This window comes from Triplophysa dalaica, chromosome 24 (assembly GCF_015846415.1).
Source record: "Triplophysa dalaica isolate WHDGS20190420 chromosome 24, ASM1584641v1, whole genome shotgun sequence".
Classification (NCBI taxonomy): domain Eukaryota; kingdom Metazoa; phylum Chordata; class Actinopteri; order Cypriniformes; family Nemacheilidae; genus Triplophysa; species Triplophysa dalaica.
The window spans coordinates 6,040,121-6,063,820 of record NC_079565.1 but is presented as its reverse complement, the minus strand read 5'-3'; the positions used below and the strand labels follow the sequence as shown (position 1 = coordinate 6,063,820).

General features: G+C 37.0%; 1 protein-coding gene across 7 annotated transcripts; it reads left to right on the top strand.

The window, feature by feature from the left end:
- Positions 1–1,045: 1,045 nt before the first annotated feature.
- LOC130414136 (coiled-coil domain-containing protein 73-like) lies at positions 1,046–18,038 on the top strand. Of its 7 annotated transcripts, none has more exons than XM_056739872.1 (20): positions 1,178–1,249; positions 6,987–7,049; positions 8,007–8,052; positions 8,144–8,278; positions 9,797–9,868; positions 9,971–10,042; positions 10,125–10,160; positions 10,316–10,390; positions 11,249–11,287; positions 11,762–11,897; positions 12,387–12,466; positions 12,603–12,731; positions 12,807–12,866; positions 13,021–13,125; positions 14,356–14,466; positions 14,538–14,696; positions 14,848–15,013; positions 15,197–16,501; positions 16,587–16,696; positions 17,611–18,038. In XM_056739872.1, the coding sequence occupies exons 3-20, from the start codon at positions 8,011–8,013 to the stop codon at positions 17,887–17,889; spliced, it is 3,111 nt and encodes a 1,036-aa protein (XP_056595850.1). In that variant the 5' UTR covers positions 1,178–1,249; positions 6,987–7,049; positions 8,007–8,010; the 3' UTR covers positions 17,890–18,038. The 7 variants fall into 7 exon arrangements, with proteins under 7 accessions (XP_056595846.1, XP_056595847.1, XP_056595845.1 ...); XM_056739871.1 differs by lacking the exon at positions 1,178–1,249 and adding an exon at positions 5,892–6,230; XM_056739870.1 differs by lacking the exon at positions 1,178–1,249 and adding an exon at positions 5,892–6,415.
- Positions 18,039–23,700: the final 5,662 nt, after the last annotated feature.

Below are 23,700 nucleotides of genomic sequence, written 5' to 3'. Positions count from 1 at the left end.
GGCTGGCTCCCTACTCCGTATAAATGATGCGTAAAATATTCAAATGTTCTCTATGCTTTTAGAAAAACTGATTAAATTCCATTTTGATGCACTATGTATCATAATGATGTTTCACAAGTTCTTTTGCCCTGTCTTTTATCATTTTTTAATTTTGGGTAAAACAAAGTGCTGGTCTCAGTTTTTTTACAAATCCGTTCAACCACAGTGAAGAAGAGGAGGGACAAAGAATTAATTAACCAACCATCATACTTGTACAACACAACATTGGAGAGGTTAATATTAATGTTCCCAAGCGCCACCAGCTGGCCGTTTTCAGAAGATCACCAGGTGATCTGAAAACCAGTAAACATGTTTTTTTGGTTTTAACCGTAAAGGCTTTGGGGGACACAGTATAATTAACTAATGAATTGGTGAGCATATAGCCTATTGGTCTCTTATGCATTTATGCAATATAATTTAGCCAACCAGAGAATGAATTCCAGAGGATTCCAGCATTCCTAGACACGTAATTTGCGTAGCTGTAGTTCATAGGTGGGGATTATGCTAATCTGTGAATGAGCGTGCATGCGCGCTGTTTACGAATGATTGTAATTTATTAACACACACACATTTTTACTATCAAACCTGATGTTTACGAAGTATTTATGAATCCGTTGGAGAGTTTGCGGGAAGGTTAGTTTTACACGCAAATTACTCAGAATTTACTCATTTATTTACGAATGTTTCATGAATGAGGCCCATTGACAGTATTTGCTAGGTTCACCTTGTTTACAATTCAGTATACTATTCTAAACAACAGCAGTCCTTGCCTCAAGTATTTTAATATTTTGGCAAAACTCAAGTCTCGATGCATTCAATAACAGTCCCTAATGTATAATGGTATCGGAGATAAGGAATGTTCATCCGATGATATAAACCCATTGTTAAAGATGTGGGAATGTGAGCTTTGAAGGGTTACTCAACAATGTCATAGACTTTTAAGAGAATATAGCGACAATAAATAGAATGTGAAAGCCAGGACCAATGTTACTTCATATTTCATACGTTGCATTTAAACATCTACATTTTCTCCTTGTATTAGAATTTCCTGAAGGATCTTCTGGTAGAACGGAGAGTAAACAAGCTTGTTGAAGGTTACCAACCGTCCCAATTTAACAGCTATTTCTTCTAACTCTTTGCTGATGGGTGCCAGACCTCCAGGGAGGGCAGGGGCACACCTGTTGGTGCAGGTCTCCAAGAACCCCAAGAGGTAAGTTTGGATCCGGGAGTCTATTTTGAAAAACAGAACAATTAATTAAAAAAATTTTGGTTCAATGCTCAACACTTTTGATGCACAAAATTCTGAAGGGCATGCTTACCAATGACCTTACGAATGGGGTTATCGGCAAATTTAGCAGCTACAATTTGGCCTTTCAAAGTGCTCTCTCGTTCTGCCGAAAAAAGTGAAAAGCCATGCTGAGACAGACATCCTCTGAGCTCCATACACAACTTTTCTCCGATAGAAGCAAAAGTTTCATCATCTTTGAAGGACCTAGGAAGAGAACAACATAAGAGTCACAAATAGGATAGTGTAACTATATGACAATATAGTGCTCTGTAAAATTAACTTTTGACAGTCTCATTGTTTATAGGAATAGTTTACCCAAAAATGAAAATTTTCCATCATTTACTCACCCTCATGTTATTTCAAACCTTTATGCATTCTTGCTTCAGCAGAACACAAAAGATATTTTGAAGAATGTTGGTAACCAAACAATGGTGGTAACTATTCACTTCTATTGTATGGACACAAAAATAATGCATGGATGGACACTTATCTATCCAATGATGCCACGGGAGCTGAGCAACGGTCAAATTTCAAAAGTAAATCAAATAAATATAGCGGAAGTTGGTTTTTAATGTAAGTTTCTCGTGACTAAACTATCTTTTTATCAACACTAACGTGTAGGTTGTTGTTAATACGTCATAGGTCAAATAGCATACAGGTCATATGACCATCAAACATGGTGGACGCAGTGTGTCAGATATGTATTCATACTACTCCTACTCATACTTTATAGTACATACTGTGGTGACAGCCGATAGGTAGGTACTTTTTCAAATTCAGTACGTACTGTCACAGTATGTGATTTCGGACACAGCAGGTGTCATGAAAAATTCGGTCATCGTGTTAATTGTGTCCGCTTAGGACACAATTTAGTAGGTAGTTGATATGCCTGATTACAGAATTGTTAACTCAATATGTTGTTGTATGGCTAACCAAACCTGTGTTTGCTTCTAGCGAGCTAGATACGCTGGGTAAAATAAGAGCATTTAATTACATTTTTCAAAGTTTACGAAAAACATATAGGCATTTAAGCTTGATGCATCGTACAAGCAAGTATTTCTGGGTCAGCATCTCCTTAACAAACAAAAAAACATCACTTTTGATATTTAAAAATTAACATGGGTTTATTATACTAAATAACTAAAACCGTAAGAACGAGATTTGTTTGATTTCACTACTCATAGGCTCATCAATGTACTATTATATGAAGCATTTAGGGAAAAAGACAATAATGGTCATTTTAATAAAGTACTATCGACATAAATCATAATGGAATTTTTTGTATTGCAATCAGACCCTAAAAAGTGTACCCAGTAGAAGTTCGTTTAGCACAGAATTTCGAGAGGGGACCCGATTTGTCATGACAGCGGAGTGTGCCATTTGGGACAGGAAATTATATGACCGGAAATTATTCTGCAGACACTGGCGTTGCAAAAGCTCACCGGCGCCATCTTGTGCAACTAGCCCGTTGACGCTTAATTATCCAAACTCCTTTTAAAACAAAATTGCTCCCATCTTACAATTTTATTGCCTATTTAAACTTACGGTGTGTGCATTTCCGATACAAGTATCTTAATGGTTTTCTTCAATCGTTCCATTAGGCCCGGAAGTCCAGAAATGGCCTCGCCAGCACTGTTATACACTATTAACAGAACTGATGCCACCAGTGCCAGCTGCTCAAGTTCCTGTTGCATTTCTTGAAATCTACTTTGATCCATGAGAAGAGTCTTCGAGGACCATACAGGGGAGAGAAATGTTAGGAAAAGGTTTATTTCCTGTGACATTACAGAACTTGGATTGACTAAACAGTAACATTCATGTAAAATTAAAGGGGCAGTACACCCAAAAAGAAAATTCTTCTTTTATTGGGTGAGCTGTTCCTTCTAGTGTTAACAAAAGTCAAGTTACCTCAGGAAATGACCCTGCATCATGGTCCCATTTCAACAGGCCTAGATAGGCGTGATTGTGCAGAGTGAGAGGGATTTGGGAAGAATTAGGTGTGCATGTCGCTCCTCCCTCCACCTCTCCACGAGTTACATAATCTGCTGTGTCCTGGAGCCATTTTTTTGTGAAATCCAAAGCATCTACAAAAATTAAAAGATCTCTATATTAAAAAGATTAGGAAAGTACATGAAGCCTTGCATGTTTTTTTGATCTGACTTTAATTCATTGATTTTGCTTACTGGGCTGTTTTTCTAGGAACTCTTGAAATTTCTTTCGCTCATATTCCACTGACTGCTGTAGGAGGTGAGGTCGCAGACTGCTAACAGCAAAGTTGGCCATGTCTATCTTCATCTTGTCGAGCACTGCGAATATAGACCTGCAGATTGTGTATAAATAAAGCAAATTCTATAATGAGCTAACAAAGCAAATTCTACCATGAGCTCATTTGATTTTCACATCTGAATGCCACTGTTATTGTGAGTGACTTACTTAAAAAGTGGGACAATTTCAGTGATTTCGCGAAGGTTTTTGACGTCACTGTCACGACACGGTGCACAAAAGGTTGCCATCATGTCAATTATAAACCGGGCCACTTTACTAATGTCCAGAGCACCATTTTCAGCCTCCTGCTGGATCAGTGAGAGGTCCAGAGCTTCTTCAATTTGACCTCTAAGTCGACTCTGTCCTGGCAAGAGAAAGGACAGCAGAGTCTGGTGTAGAGGGAAAAGGTTAGGGAGAGAATTATCAAAATAAGTGTGATGAGAAAAAAATAGCTCAATCTTTAAACTGGTCCAAAAATGTGTCGGTTGCTTTCTATGAGGAAAACCTGTGATATGCATACACTGAATAACTCTTAACAACGCGTTCATTACATATAGTCATTCAGTAGACGGCGCTTTTATCCAAAGCAACTTACAAATGAGGTAAACAATAGAAGCAATAGTTCAATCTTGTATGATGGATAAATACAGAAATAGTTCAAACTTGTATGATGGATAAATACAGAAATACATATATTTATAGAAATAATAATTTTAGAATGACTTATTTTCTTTCATTACCTCTTTAATATCTCCAACCAGTTTGATAGCATGGCTGTACGATGGTGGGTTCTCACTCAGCTCTGTCTCAAGACAATCCCAGAATGCTTTGTGCATTATTTCTTTGACCTGTTTCTCCAAACTTAACATAGAGAAAGATGTTTATACATTTAAAGAACAGGAACGTTCAATGTTAAATGCAGAGGAGAAAAACAAGATGAATTTGGACTATGATATGAAATCAGTTGTAATATGGACTTATTATAATAGTCAATAGTCTTTGTTTCATAAAAGACATTTTCTAATAATAAAAACTATACTTTATAACATTTTGATAATGTGTTTTAACAATGTTTCATATATTATTACCTTCCCTCCTCAGGCTCAAAAGGCTTCACTTGAAAAGCACTGTTTAACACTATTTCATGGGCTAGTGCCATATTGGTGACTCCTTTGGCTGTCTCCATAAGTTCTTCCACCGAGACAAATCTAGGTGGACTGGCTGTGTGCATTTGAATGCAAAATTAAACATTATAATAAAACACACTTATAAATTAACAAATGCTTCACTTATTCTAAGTCTAATGTGTTCTTACACTGTGGCGTGAGTCTGTGAGGACTGGGAGCATTTCTTCCCATTCGCTTTCCGATCATCTCCTCTGATGGTACTGCAGAATTCTCCATTCCATCCTTGTCCATCTTATTCTGCTCCTCTTTAGAGGACTTATTGGATTCCTTGGGCATCCTTTGCTTAAAAACAAAAGGTCTGAACGAATAAGAAATCTAACAGGCCTTTTTTTACAGACTACAGCATAAGCCGAAATTCACAATGTGTTCAACACTCCAATTGCTCTTTCTGTTCATAGCTTGACATCTTTTCTTTTGATAAGTTGTTTTGCCTTTATTATAAAACTATCTAGGGGGCTATTTAAAGCATTAGACATTTGCATTTGGAAGCCAACTCTCTTGTAATCATATCAAATATTTGATTTCCATAAACTCGTCTTCTTATCAATATTGATATGGTTTATATTGCTGTCACATAAATAGAGAGTAAATTAATCTGTTTACGTTACTAAAGAAATCTCTGCATCCATAAAACAAGCCTGATTCTTTTCGTCGCATCAGTCTGCGCTGTAACGCCCGGTCATCCATTCAGCAGAAACAGTACAAATAAAACATTTAATTTTGAATTTACCTCTTTTATAAATGGACTGACCGCTCTCCTAAAGTGTATTCTTATGCAGTTAAAATTCGCAACAAATAATCAAGAGTAGTCAAAACGTTGTCTGTGTTCTGGATGAATCCATACAACCTGACGTGTTTATTTACGGAAGTCTTGTTGAGATCGGTCCGTTGTAGTCTTTGAGGTGTAATTTTTTATGGGACAAATCAAAAAAAGAACTACATTTCCCAGACATGACAGCAATTTTACCGCCCCCATTGTATTCGTCTCGGACATTACGTCACAGAGTACTGTAAAAACATGAATACAAAAAGACATTTGTTTTACACATACAGTGTTATCTAAGATACTAATTAACAGTTACAATTAAAATGTATCAAAAATAATTTATAATTACAAATCGGCTCTGCATGTTAATGTATTTCAATTGATGCCACGCCATTTCCAAATTTGGTGTGGGAGGTTCCCAAGAGATGCAACAAACAGGAAAAAAATAGGACCCATTTTTATTAAATAATTGCTTAGAAAAGTGACGCAAATATACACAGGAGAAAAATAACTAAATGTACGCATCGCCAACCGCTATAAAACCCATTAAATAAAAAGAAGAACAAAACGTACAGTGCCAAAGTTAGCACGAGGAAAATACGAGATGAACCTGTCAGATCTTCGGTGGACACTAGGTGGCAGCAATGTTAATCTTTATTACATTCTCACTGAATGACTGCCACAGGTACAAAGTAAATATATTCTCTAGGAAATTCAAATTTAACATCTTGAATAATAGATCTGTCGAAAGTGTGAAGAAATCCTTGAAATTATTGCTCTTTGATAAGAGATATTGAGAGACGCGTAACGTTAACCTGACTGAACACATCCGTCGATCCGCTTAATTCCACCAGTGCAACTAAAACCAAGGTGATCCTTTTCATAAGTTATTAATTTATACAAAATTATGTCATAAATTAACGCACCACGTTATCTCGTAAACATTGCATTTTTAATACTTGTACAATCTTAAGACGCTAGTCAGAACATCCATAAATGCTAGCATGCACGTCAACGTTACCTAGCTTAGTTTAACAAGTGCAAAAACACACTAACGTTATTAAGTTGTACCAATTCTGTTAATATTTTAATTTTTTTAACTTTAGAGGACTGGGTCTGTGCTGTGTAATAATAAACTGTTATTTATTCTGTTTATATACGGTCAAACTGTTTAACTTACTTGGTATTAGCCACCACTGTATAAGAATAAATGAAACATGACTAAAAGAGACTTAAATTGTTTGAATGAGATTTCATATTTCTTATCAATTTACATGAACAAAAATAACTGTAGCAACAATGGTATTTTTCTATTGTAATGATGTGAAGGACATGGATTTAAATACCTCTTAAATTACACAGGATTGTGTTTATCCAGCCGGGTTTATTCTGGGGTTAAAGGTTTTTTTTCTGACATTAAATCCAAATTTCTCTCCTTTAGGCAAAACTAGTTTGATCGAGCCAGGTGAAAGGTTAAATCTGACCTCTGGGGTAACCTAAACAGGTAACACTCTTTTGAGCAGACGTCCTGGTCATATTCATTTTCACAACAGCAGCTATTTGAGTCAGATTACAGACACAATATGGACATGGAATGATCCCATTTTATGGATGGTGTCCTTTTAATTTTGCCTTTCATGCCTTATAAAGTTGTTTAATATCTGCTGAGGTGAATCCGTGAAGGAAGCGGATAAAGACTTTGGCCTCAGGGTCATTCGTGATAGTAGCAAATTCTAACGGGATCATTTAATTCCTACACATGATTGATACATCAGCACAAGCTAAATGGACAAAAGCCTTTCTTCTATTAAAACACCAGGCTTACTGAAGACCTCCCACTTTCTAAGTCGGTCACGATGGGATACAGGGAACCAAGCACAGGTCAAATTAAATATCTTACATCATTTCGTCTGAATGACAGTATCATCCGTCCGTTCACTGTTATGGCCCTGACCCCTATTACCCTATACTCTTAGGATGGCGGCATTTTCACCTTGATGGTTTCGGGATGGAATTTAAAACGCTTCTTGTTACGCAACGACCTGAACTTTGTATACAGTTGTTGGATTAATGTCAACGGTAGTGGTTTGGATAATGTATTCTTATGAGGACAAATTTATGATTTGAGGGTTATGCAACATTATAAAACCGGATGTGTGGGCTATAAAATCTGATTGGATGAGCCATGTTCGATGATGTTTAATATATACAGGACACACAATTGTGTTACCCCTCAAGAGTTATATTCTATTTATTAATAACATATGTTAACGGTTTAAAGTTGCGTTATAGGATGTATGACTTGCTGGATACATTTATTATTATGCATTTTTTATTATTTACCGTGACTAATACTGTAAGCAAAAATGTTAGTAGCTCGCTGACACTTCATGCATAAAATATAGATGTGATCTGCTGGTTTACTTGAGATATTCTTTACATTATTTTACATTTATTCAAGGTTAATGCAGACAACCATGGATGTTGAAACGGAGCTTTTCTCTCCGGTGAGTAGAACTAAAACAAAAGAATGTGTTTTATGAAATGAATAAAAATACATATTTTAAACCAAGATTTACACATTATTTGTCTCTGTAGATGGAAGATAGAAGTGTTCTTGGTCTGAAGATCCCCAACGTTGCCTCAGAAAATGATGGCCGTACAATCTTAGTGCATGTACTGGAATTTAAAACAAGTCTTCTTAAAGCAGTCGAGGAGTTACACATTCACAGGGTATGATTTCTGCATTCACCGTATGTTTTTTGAAGGTGTAAACCTGAACAATACAGAATAGTGGTATTGCGAATTGAAAAGAGTGTCAATAGTGAAGAATAATGAGGTCCGCTGTTTGGACTGATATTTATTGCCGTGATGTTTTCTTTAAGGTGATTGTTGTTGCGTTAACATTTGTACCCTGCTAGGCTCGGCAAGACGTCTCTTTAATTGATTACCTGACGGATTGAGATAAAGGCACCCCCATGCATCCGCATCCCATCCCACTTGTTTAGATTTTTTGGTCAGAATCATTAATATTTTAAATGTGCAATAACTAAAAGACAAATGATGGTTTTAGTCTTACTTCAGCCAAACTTTTAAAGTGAACATAAACATACAGACAATCTTAGACAAATATCAGCCCCCTAAAAGGCTGCAAGACATCCCAATATATTAGGAATGCGAGTCTGTTAGTGTCCGAACAGCATCGAGATCTATTTGGCCCGCTCGTGAAGAACTTAGGAATGTCATGTCGTGGGAGTTGTGCCACGAGTATTCAAATGAAGGAAATGCAAGCAACACATTCTGACCATCTGGGCTGAATCCAGCAGAAGTTACACGTACTTTAGAACGGGCTGTGTACACAGGACCGGCACCCTCAAGCGAAGCACTTAAAACACAAGACTGGACATGTTTAAAGGTTGTAAGAGCAAAAATAAAACAATTCTATCTCGTGTTTTATTGTTATGATGATGTTTGGTAAGGAACAAAGGCATTAACTCAATGTGATCCTCAGGCATGCCATTAAACTAACACTTTGTAGTTCTCTGGTTTATAGGGCCAAGGTTAAGATGGAGGATTTCCTGCCAGACAAATGCGTTCAGCTGAATGCCGTCGCGTCTTATATTCTTTTTAAGAGAGCGCAAAGTGTGTTCCATTAAAATGACTGGATTCACTTGGGATTTTGTCAGTTGCTTGGCCAGATACAGGAAATCCTAACATCCAGCTAATGAAAGAGTTTAGTCCTGATGTATGACACTAGTCTAGGATGAATAAACCAAAAACATAACCTTGTTATTTTCTCTTATTCTTATAGGATGCGATGCGTCTAATATAAATGCACTGCAGTCAGTTTCAGTTCCTGAAGATTAACATGGTTCACCAATTTAAGTGTTTTTACCTGGCAAAATTTACTGTCCCACTATGAATTGATAACAGTTTATCTAGTGTTCACTTTCAAGGGTGTTTTGCAAGTAGCACACTTTATTAGGAAGGCATAAATAAACTACTACATGCCCATAAAAAGCCACTATATAGAAAACCATTGAGTTAAACCTGCTGTTCCAGGTGAAAGGAGAATAAGGATGACTTCATATAGTATTACAATCTTATCTTGTGATTCCTTCACATGAAAATGAGAAACAGAATAGAAATCTTTTGGCTATTGATTTGCGACGATGGAACATTTGTGTTGTGTACTTCAGTTTTATGTTAAGATTGTTGTGTGAATTGTGTTTTTGATCATTTTTAATACAGGATTCTGAAAAACGACACGAGGAGCAGATTTGTAAGCTTGTGCTGGAGAAGCAAGAGTTAGAATGGCAGACGGTTTGTATGATAAGTAAACCGTTCTTTATTTTTATAGTACCCCAAAATGCTAGTGTGCAAAATCAACTGAACTATTAACAGCTTTTGCTTCTTATCTTCCAGGAGTCCTTACGAAACAAGATCTCTAGAATGTCAAATGAGAATTCAGAGTCACTTGCTGCTGTAAAAAAGCAGGTATGACCACTCACAAAACCTGTATACAAGTTCTGAGCTTTATTGTCAATTTTAATGTATTATTATCTCCCTTAATTTAAAGTTTCAGGCCCAGATCAGAAAAATGGAGGGAGAAGAGGTCAGTTTTTACCTAATATTTTGTCAATTACATTTCATAGTGAGATTTTTTGTCAGTGGAGAACTTCTGCAATGTTTTCTACGCTAACATTATTTGCATATTATATTGCTAATGCATTGATTATTCATCAATGGACTCATCACTTATAAATAAAGGGGAAAATCCAGCTTACTGCTGAACTCAAGGACAAAGAGATCACGAGCCTCAAGGAAGAACTAAAACTGCTCCAGGTACGTGCAAAAATCAGCACAATAAAATACATACCTCCACACGTCAACATGCCTTTTTCCCGTTTGGGACACACACGTAAAACAGTGGGAAAATCCATCTCATCACTGACCTTTTGAGTGGGGGTCTGTGTAGGTCTATTTGGTGTTGTCAGATAAATGATGTCACATGGGTGATGTATGCTTTCTCCTACGGTTCACCACACCCTCGGTTCAACCGTACGATTGGCCAATAAAGAGCCTTGTTACCCTTTTATTTGGCCATGGTAATGTGAGCGATTTTATGCTTATAATAGAAGCCCAGCAATTATTTTAATGTTTTCGGGAACACTTTGTAACTTTGAATTCAACCAGAAGAACCAAACTTTAATAGTAGACCACGTAATGCTTTATTATGTGATTATAAGTTTACTGTATATTTCATGCTGTTCATCTTTTACTTGATTTTAATTCTGTAAACACTGATTTGTAGACCTTAGTTATTGTTGGCTTGTTAGACAAACTGTTAAATGGTCTTACATTTGCTTAGGAGAAAGCGCCTGCCAAAAAATCATTGTGTCGCTAATAATGTCAAAATAACTTTTGAAGCATTTATGCATTTTAACCAATTTGTAAGGGTGCTCTATGTATTTTTTGCTAAATTACATGACGTTATTCTTAATTTTTTTATTAATTCAAAAGTTTTTTTATTTTGTTGTATTTTCAACAGAAATATATTTATTTTGAGTTTTATTGGAAAAATCTGGAATTCATTTATGGCAGAGAACCTGGTCATTTAACTTTTTTTGAACTTTAAAAGGTCATTTAGTTTGTTAAGAAAGCCACTAAAACACTTTCTCTACTTCTGCTGCTTTTTTACAGTTGCTCAGGTACAGTTTGGAGAATAAATTAGCCGAGCTGGTAAGGATTTCCAATTATATAAATTGTTGACAGAGGGGAGTGGGAGCGCTAAGAATTAAAAGGAGGAACTGAGAGGGGGAGCAGATCATCAGAAGTAACGAATAGGGAGGGCGTGACACGTGAACCGGCAGCGCCGCTGTGAAAATACCGCTATTAAAATATTTTATATCAGAGCTCCGCTCTGTTTAACCTTTCGATGGCGGAGAGGTGGGAACAGTTTGATACACACAATCAAACAGTAACGGGCTGCGGTTCGCATAAAGGCCCCTCAGGCATGTTTGGAAGTCGACTCCTTATCTAGCAGAAAGGAGCGCTCGGCCTTGATGTTAAACAAAGGTCTTCAAACTCTCCAAGAAACGACGCAGTATATATCCACAGTCCGCCCTTATGGAGAAGAAAGAGCGTTATTGCTCGCACGGTTAAATTGAGATATTCCTCTTGAAAGGGAGGACAGTGTGTTTTTAAACTTTCCAGGAGCAGAAGTTGCAGTTGCAGACACAGTTAAAAGACAGCCACCTGAATCAACTGGGAGAGGTGGAGAGGCGCTTCGGCGCCGTATCCAGACAGTGCGCCGTGGTCAAGCAGGCCCATGAGAAACTCGAGCAAAACGGTACGGCTGCCATCCCGTATGAGTAAAACGACACATCTGACATGTGCCCAGATATGACAGTCCTAACAAATTAGGCTTGGATCTTTTAAATCTTGATAAGAGTGACAGGCTGTGCTTAACAGACAGACACGTCTATCTTGTGTGCAACCATTGACTTGTAATGTTAATTTCAAGTTTATGTTGAGTCAGCGGTATAAACATGATTATCTTTTGGTTTTTAAACTTTAGTATCACTATTTACGTGAAGCAGCGATAGAGTCGCTGCTAATTTAAAGAAGCATCAGGCTCGTAGTTTGTCTGGTATGTGTAATCTTTCTCCATTCACCCCAGAAATATTTAAGTCAGGTAGCCCACCCCATCCCTTTGGTTTGCACAGAGGTTTTATGAATAGGTTTGCCCTGTGAACATGAATTATTTGATCCTTTTTAGTGATGTTATATCAGTCTATATAGCTATGCAAGCATTTTTTAATCATTCTTTGTCTTAAAGTTGAAGAGGCCATGCGGATTAATACAAAACTTAAATCCATCAATGTAAAACAAGAATCTACCATTACAGCCTTACAAAAGGTAAAAAAAATGATCATTCTTGTAATACTAATTATTTGATAAGCAAGAGTTTAAAGCACGAGGCTGTGCTACATTACTTCAATACGACACAAATTGTTTATTAACCAATTGTTTTATCTTAAAACTTAATATTAAGGATGTGGATAGACTTAACAAGCAGCTAGTCACACTGAAGGTATCATCAGTCTGCAAACCTGGAGATGAGCATCTACAAAATGTTTTGAAAGAACAGCAGCTTCAGGAATTTCAACAGAGGCTTCTTGTGGTAGATTTTATTACGGTTGTTCAAAATAAAAATTGATACCACAATGTCTTTACATGTTATACGTTATATTTACAGGAAACAGAATTTAACAAGAAACTGAGGAATGAAACTGCTACAGAGAGGGCAGAGAAGCAGGTAGGTCCCACTCATCTGGCTTGGTTGTGTATCCATGTGTAAAGTGCATCCAAGTTAAAAAAATGTACAACAATGAAACTTTTTTAATATAACATAGGAATCCTGTACTTAACACTTGAATGATAAAATGTGTTTGCGTGTGTGTGTGTGTCAGGAGGTATTTAGGTCCCTCCACCATACTCATTGTTTGCTTCAGACACAGACAGAAGCTTTGAGCCGAGCAGAGCAAGAACTTCAAACACTACAAGAGGAATATCAGGTATCAGAATATCTTCCATGCTGTCTGCTATGACACAATTTATTATATTAATTTATATATTTTAAAAGATTCCAAACATTAATATTTGCAAAGAATACTTAAAAATTATAGTGTTTTACCACAGTATATATATATATGTTTTTCATTTGAACATTATACATTACTTACATTATAGTAAGATACTTTATATTATACAACCTTACATTATATAAAAAATCTAGTTCACCTTCAAAATGAAAATTCTGTCATGCTATTCTGTCATGCCCTTTTGTCATTTCAAACCTGTATGACTTTCTTTCTACTGCAGAACACAAGAGAACATTTTAAAAATGTTGGTAACAAAACAACAAAGCCCCACTTTCACTTCTATTGTAACCAATGCAAGTGAATGGGGGGCTGTTGACAACATTCTTCAAAATATCTTCTTTTGTGTTCTGTAGAAGAAAGAAAGTACAGGTTTGGAATGACAAGAGGGTGAGTAAATGATGACAGAATTTCCCTTTTGAAGATGAAATACTGCTTTAAACCCGCAGTCCTCACTTAACATATATTGACATATTAATTTAAATTATGGTAAACTTTAAAATCCACATTAAAGCCCACAATTTTTTTTATTATCTGTAATATTTTAACATACAGTATATATATAAGGTGATGTCTTAACAGTAATTAGAGGACTTGCGGAAGTGCATCATAATAAAACAAAAAAATAATAGGTCATAGGGCACAGTATTCTGTGATAGTATGGTGGAACTTTGATTTTCTATAGCTGTACAATTAGATTTCTCAATTTCTTCACCTGTATTGAAAATTTTCTTGCTTTAAGCATTGTCTGTAAAATAAGCAGCTTTGAGTGTTCACAGAGAATTCCCAGTACATTTTCAGTTTTTGTGTTTGTGTGTGTGATAATTTTTTTTAGTTCGTAAACTCTAGTCTAGTTGATTGAGTGAACTGAATATTACTTAAACATATTTAAAACACATGAAGTGCAACTCAATAATAGTAAGTGTGTTTAACGTCCGTTTACAACCTCTCTCTCTCTTTTATTCCCTCCATACTTCTGTTTAATTCACTTAGTCATTCACTGATTAAAACCTTTATTAACATGACAAAAGCCAACTGATTTGTATTGGCCGCTCCATCTGTTTAGAATCCTCTGTCTAGGTTAAACAAACACATAAAAATTTACTATTGCATTGAAAATTTTCTGGGTGATTAATTTTATTGCAGGTCCTTAAAGCAGAACATGAATTGAATCAGGAGAGGACCAGAGAAGAGCAGGACAGTTTGGCTCGCCTTAGAGACAAGCACCAGAATTCAAAGCTTGATTGGGAGAAAAAGGTATATGGGGGTGTTTTTTGCTTTGTATTTCATTTGCATTTATAGAAATGAAAATGGATTGTCTCCCGCAGATGCTGCAGCTTCAAAAGACGACCGAGGTAGATCAGGTCGAGCTGAAAGCTGTGAAAGAGGCTTATAATCAGCTCCAGGAGGAGAATAAACGGCTGTCTGCTGTCTGTCTAGACCATAACACTGAAGATATTCCAAACTCACAGGTTAAATGTCTATTGGTAAACCCAGACATTGTTTATAAAGCTTGTTGGGAATTATTCATGGAAAACTAAAAACATGTTATGCTTTTGCTCACACCACACCTTTTTGAAGTTCAATATTATTTATCTTGAGTTGATTTATAATCTGACTGTAATCTTTTTATCACAGAATGGTTCAAAACGTCAAGAAAGCCAATCTCTGGAAAGTAGAACCGTTGGTGAGATCAACCTTATTAAGCTGGACGTTCTCCATGAAGATGAGTCTTTAAAGGAGGACCTGTTTAGTCCTCATAATGACGTGGAACCAACAGGCCGTCCCCTTAAAAGCGTTCCAGGTGAGAAGGAATGTTGTCTTCTCCAGCCAAGCCTGGCGCCACTATGATTAATAATTTTCTTCAGAATAACGTGTAGTGCGGGGAGGTGGTTCCCATTTTGACAGTGCAACTTTATCAAGACAGCTTACCTGTAATTCTAATTTTTCTTCTATAATGATGCATGAGTTTCATTTCCTAACACAGATGAAAGCACCGCTGACTGTCAGAAGGATAGAGAAGATCACGATGACAGCCGGTTTCTTAAAATTTCACTGCAGGTGGATCGAGCAATAACCCACGTGTCCACATCTGCAGAACCTGATATATCGGTTTCACTCATGTCTGATGAGATCTCAGGACTTGAGGAAGCCACTGCCATGACAAATCAGCTGTCAAACTTGTGTGCTGAAACAGATGTCTGTGACGGTGAGACGGACTGCAATGCGGTTGATAAAGGATGCCCCTCGAACCAAACCCGATGTGACGCAGACAGCCCCACCGAGCTATCAGTTCCGGAAACCAGCTCTGTTTATGAGGTAGACAGTGACCCTTTGGCTTTGGAACCGAAAGATGGAACGCTGGAACAGAATCTGTGTATTTCTGATGTGACTGAACCCCAGACATCAGATAAACACACAGACAGCCAGCGATGTGCTACGTCTCAGGAAACAAAGACTGTGTGCACGGAAATCATAGACAACCAGACCGCACCTGAATTTCTCAAGAGTCTGTCACAAACAGAAGATCATACGAATACAAAGAGACTTCCAGAAGACAAAACATGCAACATTACACATGTGTCTGGGGACGGGATTGTGGGCCGACCGAGTCAATGGCAGGAAGCCACACACCAGGAAACAGTACCCTTTAATGATGCACTATTAGACCTTCATGAGTCCAAAGATCGATTCTCACCACCTGAAATGATCTCTGCACAAACACAAAGTTGTGTTTCAGAAACAGTTGACTCAGCTGAAACAAAGCTTGTAGAGTTTCAACAGTTGCCATCGGTTGCTGGCGCTTTGGAACCATCCGCTCAATCCAGTTTACACTCAGACTCAATGGAGATCATATCAGAAAATACAGATCAAAAGGATGATTGTGCTTCTGCTTCATGGACACGGACTTTGGAAGTTCAACAGAGTGAAGTGGATGTTTCTAGCGAAGCGGTTTTTGTACATCCAAACATTACAAACCCAAACCAAGATTCTTCCTCAGCTGATGGTTTTCTGAAAGATGTTGACCACATATGCATGACAGCGGTGGGTGCTTCAAACCATGCAGGATATAAGAGATATCGATCGTCTTATGGATGGGACACGTTTTTGAAAAACAAAATGAACACGCAGGCAAAATGCGCAGATAGAAACGTTGATCATTCGGTGGGCAATAGAAACAGCAAACCTAGCTTGGCCTTAACGCCATCAACATCCTGCAAATCAGAGCAGAGAACTTCTGGATTTCCTGAGTTTGTTTCTCCTTTTTGTGCTCCTCGTTTTACAAAAAAAGGCACGTATTGTAGATTTTATGTAACAATATAATCAACATCTCAGCAAAGTAAAAAGAGTCATTTTTATTGTGCCACCTTTCTCAGCCGTGATGAAGACCCCTGACACTCCAAACAAGCGTCCTCACCAAAAAAGCAATTTCCGAGGAGAATGGAACGCAATCAAGCAGTCTTTTTCAGAAATGTTTACAGAAAAAGTAAGTTTCCCATTACAGGCCTGAACAGAATCTTGTGAGTTAAAGTACATGCTCTGTAGCACACGCCAAGCGCGTAAAGACAACTCCACTTCCCTGAAGTATTTCAGCAGGGTGAAATGGCAACATTCTTCTTAATTAGATGTTGATAGAAAACAGCAGGAAAAAGTATATGAGTATTAATCACAACTCCGCTCCAATGGGAGCAAAGAGGCTAGTATGTAATAAACCAGAGATGGAGTCTATTGTTTTCTGGAACATGGCAGGCCATTTATCAGTATCTTGTTCTAAGGTTTTAAGGTCTTTAATGGACTGCTCAAAATTAAATTAATCTGATGCTTTCACTTTTTTTACATATTAAGTCAAATTTTGTCATCAAGGATTAGAGTTTGATCCGAAAGCAAAACAAATTCTAATAGATGAATACTCATTAAAATGGTCATTTTTACTGATCCTGTCAGTTTTTCCAAATTTTACTTAAATTTTCCATAACCAACCACAGGAATCTTGTGGTGGGGACTATGCATATTCAATACGTGCATTTTTGTGTTAAAGCGACAGTTCACCCAAAAATAAATATTCTTTCATCATTCACCCTTGTCTATCATTTTTATGTTCTTTGTTTTGAACACAAAGAAAGATATTTGGAAAAATGCTTGTAACCAAACAGTTCTTGGCCACCATTGACTCCCATAGTAGGTAAAATTACAATGGTAGGCAAAAGCTCCACAGAACTGTTTGCTTTCCTACATTCTTCAAAATATCTTATTTTGTGTTCAGCAGAACAACAAAACTTATAAATCAATTTTAACTACTATGGTAGTCAATGGTTGTCCAAATTAATTCACATTGTTGATAATGCATTAGAATTAAATGAACATTCGTGGTACTTTATAACCCTTTTCATTTTCCCGCAGGAGAGTCAATTTCTTATCCCCTACAGCTCGACTCTGAGTGGCGTCCTGGCCTCTTCTTCTGTGGGTAATGGGTTGCGACAGGACGGTACTCCTACTGTTTTTACACCCAAATTGCAGAACCTGGAGACAGAGACTCGACCAGTGGATGAAGGGGTTACAGCTCATTCAGAAAGCAAAGAGGAACAGAGTCAGTCTGACATAGTGGCCCAGATTGCGAAAATCGACGAATTGATGTCATCGGAAGGTTTAACACCTCATAAAATACGCAAATTAGATTAAATAGAATTTGAAATTGTTACTTGGCACTGGAATACGTTTTATGCTTAAGTAATGTTATTTGAAGTGGTTCAATATTTAGTTTTGAAAATCCCTGTGTTAATTGTTTACTACGTTTCTAGTGGCCATTAAATAAATGTTATTTCAGGCAACTTAATTTTTTTATCGCTTTCTTAAAGCTGTTTTAATAAAAAATACGATTAAAAGTACATAAAAAGCAATGTTTAAAAGTTCCCCCCCGACCTTACCCCGTTTTGTAACAGTAAGGTTATAATAACGATTTATCATTTGAGCTGTCCGGTATGATTTTGGGGGAAAAAAGATATTTTACTTAAACCCAATTTTTGTTATGTTTCAAACAGAAAAAGCGCTATCCGCTTGTTAAGCCTGACATCATAAATGGAAGGTCATATAGTGTTTCCGGGTCCAAACGCTCAATATGATGCTGTAGGCAAACAACAAAAAAATTGTAATATACGCTCATGGCAAGCTATAAAACTATTTTACCTTTATCTTCATAACAAAATCCCACATGGCCAGTCAGAGATTTATTTTTCATAATTTATTCAAATATTGATGTCAGAGATTCTGTGAGCCTGGTGACAGTAGTGTATACTTTGAGTTAATGCATGTTTTCCGTGCTCATAAATAGCTGTTTAAGCTGTAGACCCACTTGAAATTAATAGATTCTTGGACCCGTAAAAAGTATGACCACTTAACAACCGAGTAGAGTCAGAAGTTACAGACTGCAGCTTTAAAGGGGTCAGGTGTTCTATGTTTGCATCTGTTGGTGCGCGCATCACGTTGTAACCTATTGCTAAACAGGGAAAGTGCTAGACATAAAACCTGTTAATTGCACTGCACAAGCTAATTAACACTCATTACTCCTAGACCTGCTTGCTTGTTCCGCAGAGGGCATTTAATGGCCAAACATTTCTAATTTACATCCATACACAACTCTGGCCAACTATAACTTGGGGTAATTAGAGTGCACAAGTAAGAAAAATCAATTAGCGCATATTAAGCCAAATTAGCAAATGCAAATGAATCTGCCATTAAGTTTATGTCCTCAGTAAATAGGCTGTGGGGACCATGTGGACACATGTTAGGCCGATACACGTGACAAAATTATGTTGCGTATGGCGATGCTGGTCACAGTGAAGAAGTGCAATTTGGGCTCCAGCTGATATACGGTTTAAAAGCTGTTAGACAATATACAGAATATTTCACTGTAAAAAAATGCACCTACTTTAGCTTAAAAACTAGTTCAAAAGCTTTTTAAGTTAAATTAAATTGAGTTTTCGAGTCATTTGAACTTAAGTAGAACTAAACTGACATTACAAGTCATTTGAACTTAAATTGAAGTCTTTCACAATTTTTGTTGATATATTTGATGTAAATTTAGTATAAGTTATATTATACCTTCGTATCATTTCAAATCTGTATGACTTTCATTCTTCTGCACTGCATAAAAGAAAATATTTTGAAGAATGTTAACCGAACACCAGTGGTACCCGTTGTCATTTTTTTGTCTATACAATAGAAGCGAATGGGCCATTGTTCGGTTAACATCCTTCAAAATATCTTCTTTAGTGTTTTTCTGCAGAAGAAGAAATGTATACAGGTTTGAAATGAAAAGTGGGTGGTAATATGTTGAAAGATTTTTTTTGGGTGACCTATCACTAGAATTTCTTCATCGAATCTTTCATGCATTAACCGTTCTGTGCCGCAATGCTACTTAGCCGAAGGTAGCCCGTGCGGTCCTGATATTCAATACGCTATATTTTAAGGGATAAAAAAAGGTGACTTTCTATCTCAAATGATGCATTTTAAACAGCCTCGCAAAAACACTTTCCCTTCAAAAGTACTAAAAATCAGCCAGCAGAAAGAAACTGCACAACTCCTGATGATAGCACAAGGTCCCTCTGAGGTTCACCTTAATACACTTACTCATTATTAATACGTCAAAATGTTAATGTCCTCGTAAAGAAATCTTATGCGTTCCAGCCACCGTGCCAGCAGTACTGACCCTTATCCTCGGAGGGAGTGGGCAATATGGAGAGAGCAATTTTAACACACACACTGGATTACGAAGTGGCAGTCCTTTGAAACAGTCAATTACACTTGAGTGCGGGAGGGCCTTAGTGTTAATTACAAGTCGGTTTTATATAGTGTGTAAATACAGAGCCTGCTGACATTCACATTCCATCACTGTGTCCTGACTGCCACAGCAAATTAGGCCGACCCGTCGGTGTATGGACCGATAGACGCCTGTGTGTTCATTTAACTTTACAAAAACATCACCCAAAACATCTGGGAGAGCTCTGGAGACAAACTTTTGAGGGGGTTTGCTATTGCGATGTGTTTATGTCTCTTTGCTTTGCCTGTTTCCTATAAATAGGAAGCAGACAAAATGACTCTTTCTAATGTGGAACACAAAAGAAGATATTTCGTGAAATGTCTCTGTGGTTTTGTATCCATATATTAAAGTCAATTTGGTTACCAAAATATCGTCCTTTCTTTTCTGCAGAAGAAATTCACTCGAGTTTGGATGCAATAATTTTCAGTTCTGGTGAACTATTCTTTTATCATCTTTTTGCAAGCCCCCCGACCCAACCTTTTTCAAAATCTTGTTCTCCCTCTATAGCTGTGAATCACGTCCGCTCTGCTCTTCTCATCTTACCTCTCATTGAGGGACGAGAAGATAATCCCTGCCTGCCCACTACTGTCAAAGGTCACCACAGTTTAAAGTTCACCATCCACATCATTTATATGGTCTTAAATTAGCTCAAAATGCACATCCTGACTGTTCCTCTCTCTTTAAACCAGTTGTTAATCTTCTCTTGTCACTATGTTCCTTGTACAAATCCATTGAGAAATAGCGAACTTAAAGCTGTGCTTATTTGATTGAATTATGCCCCTCAAGGACCACCATGGCAGCCCCCATACGTTTTTAATTCTGAAGAGGCAAGAAGTGATCACATGGGTACATGGTACTCCCCATATGTGGAGGATGTCATTCCCGTCTATATATCTGTTCGGCCGGCAACTTGCACTCGGATGAGCCATTTCGGCTGTGATGGGGGGGTGGTCAGAAATCCTATCTTAACCCACATGCCGTCCTGCATTAGCCGCGTCTCAATCGAGGTGTCAGCCCATAAGTCTTACTCAGTGGGATGTCACAGCTAGATGATGGAGAGCGCTTCTTCACTCCAGGGGATCTTGTAAAACTCGCATGGCCCCGGTCTCCACTCTCAGTCTGGCCTCTTTCTCGACATGGTCTCCCCTTGTGCTAAATCAGAACTAGTGAATGACACGCTGAGATCCATTAAGCAACAAATGTATTCGGTTACTTACTTTTAAGGGATCAGGGGATCGCAGGGGTCTCGCTGGTTAAAGTACTACACTCCAAAACTCGTAAAAGTTATGTTCAAGTTTTGTCATCGTAAACTTCAGTGGAAGTGGTTGTAGTGGGTGTCATATAAAAATACTAACTATTTATAACTTTGTAATATGTAAGTGTTTATAGTAGTGGATTTTAAGTAGAGGGGTTTTAGATTTTTTCATTAGTTTATAAGTAGTTTGAGTAATTTATTTAGTATTTGTTTTGTATTAATTATAATAATTGTAATTATATTTATTTATGAATATATTTACATATTTGTTTATATTATTATTTTATTTCGTTTTAATAACTGTTATTATTTTTTTATAAGATTATATCATAAACTAATAAAATTTTACTTTAAAGTATTTAATCTCGGGCTGTTTAATTTAATGACCTGAATAAGTAAACATAAAAAGTGTAGGGTACTTGTCATGTTGGTATACAGTTATAAATAAATTAAAATGAACTTGTTTTATATTATATTATGATAAATATTATACCTGTATCCTTGAAAAGGTGATTGGGCCATAACCGTTGTAGTTTAGTGGCATATGTTTTATGCTTAGTAAGTTAGAGTAAACAGTATCACAAAAATAAATTAATAATGAAAATAAAATATACACAATGATAATATAAAAGTAAACCATGAAAGAAACTTTTTTGATATTAAAGATGACACCGCATTAGGCTTAATTTTAATGTTTGAGATATCTTAATCGAAAACAACTTGGATCGACATATCTTAAAATATATCAGTGTGATTGTTTTGTCTTAAGATGCCCTCCAGTAATGTTTTTTTTTGTAACATATGTTTTTAAAAACAATTTAAACATCCTAATTTAACCAAGGCCCAGTCCTATTTTAAACAAATCCCTGTCTGGAAAACCTCCCCATTAGGTTTTGATTTTACTTTTGGTTTTGATTTATTCATGCGCCAAAGCGTCGGGCCTCTTTGTTTCACAAATATAGGTTTTGATATGTAAGTGGCAGACTGTTTCTGTAACCCAGAGAGAAAATAGGATCCGGAGAACCTCCCCCTCAGTGAGAGTTCAATGATGTGCACCATTACTTTCAGTCAGCGACCCTTAACTGCGCCACAGTGATGAGCTCAGCTTCTCAATTGTTCTCTCTCTCTCGGTCGTTTGCTGTAAAATGTATATTAAATAGCTTTTACTCACGACGGCTATCATTCTATTCATTCACTTTAATTTGGACCTGCTTGAATAATTTAAATATTTTGAATATTAAACCATTCATGTGACCTCAATTGGTGTGTTTAGTTAGTGGTCCAATGGTGGCCTGTGTTAAAAATGGCCAATTCAGAACTAGTGAATTAATATCCCATAATGAACATCATGTCAATAATATAATGAACATTTAAAAATCATTTTGGTTCAGTGGATTGCAAGCTTTGACATTGTTTATATTTGTCTGCCAGCTTCTTCATAAAAAAATCTTCCCAAAAAGCTTTTCAAGGATTTGGCTTTACTCGTGTCGGATATCTTATTTACTTTTCAAACAAGCAAGCTCCCCCTCAAAGACAAAAAAACGACCCACGAGAAAAAACTGCCAAAGACTCGAAAACGAGTGATTTGTGCATCTATTATTTTAACTCTATTTTTACCTTCTATATCCGTTTGTTGCTTTTTTGCACAATGCGTTGTAATAATCTGTAAATCAGTCTCTTATATTTTCAGTGGGAAGTCGAGATGTGTATTTATCCCCTACTGCTAGATTAATGACCGCTGGCGTGACCTTACGACCTATCAGATTACAGGAAAAATGAGCTCAGAGGTCAGCAGATTCAGATCGGTTCCATTCTGCTTATTGGTGCCGCTGCCTTCAATTTTTAGCTCTTTCCTAAACAAGCGTCAAACGAATGTTCTTTTTTCGGTTGTCGCCTAGATTACGTTTAAAACGATATTTTACGACTTCCTCAAACTCGGCCTCCAGACTGCAGTCGGGACGTTCCCCTTTCACATGCTCTTTAATAACATAGTAAACCCAAAAAACGAGACGTTTGAAACAATCGTGTATCACTAATGAGCACGTACACAAGCGTCAGAAACACGTTACGGTTGCATCATTAATTATCAGATGAGGAATGTGCCGGCCTTTTCATCTTAATCTAGAAGCAAGGGCCACGGCACAGCAGGAATTCAGATGATTTAGCTGGCTTTGACTTAATCAGTCTTAGAAGCAGTACAATGGCAGTGCACAATGATGGATCACTTTCAAGTCACTGAGGAGTGTTTATATAGTCTGCTTTCACTGACTTGCTTACCCTGCTGACCGGTTAGGAGAAAACGATTTCGATGGGTGGATTTGAGGGCTTCTTGTATCAAAACACTCTCTCTCTCTAAATTTAAGGTTAAATGGATAGTTCACCCCAAAATGAAAATTCTGTCATCATTTACTCAACCTCT

Excerpts from the sequence above, each read along its gene's own strand:
- LOC130414136 (XM_056739867.1), top strand. The coding sequence starts at position 1,182 with ATGGGTGCCAGACCTCCAGGGAGGGCAGGGGCACACCTGTTGGTGCAG. Across the intron at positions 8,053-8,143 it reads AAACGGAGCTTTTCTCTCCG|ATGGAAGATAGAAGTGTTCT; the intron begins GTGAGTAGAACT and ends TTGTCTCTGTAG. Across the intron at positions 8,279-9,796 it reads AGGAGTTACACATTCACAGG|GATTCTGAAAAACGACACGA; the intron begins GTATGATTTCTG and ends TTTTTAATACAG.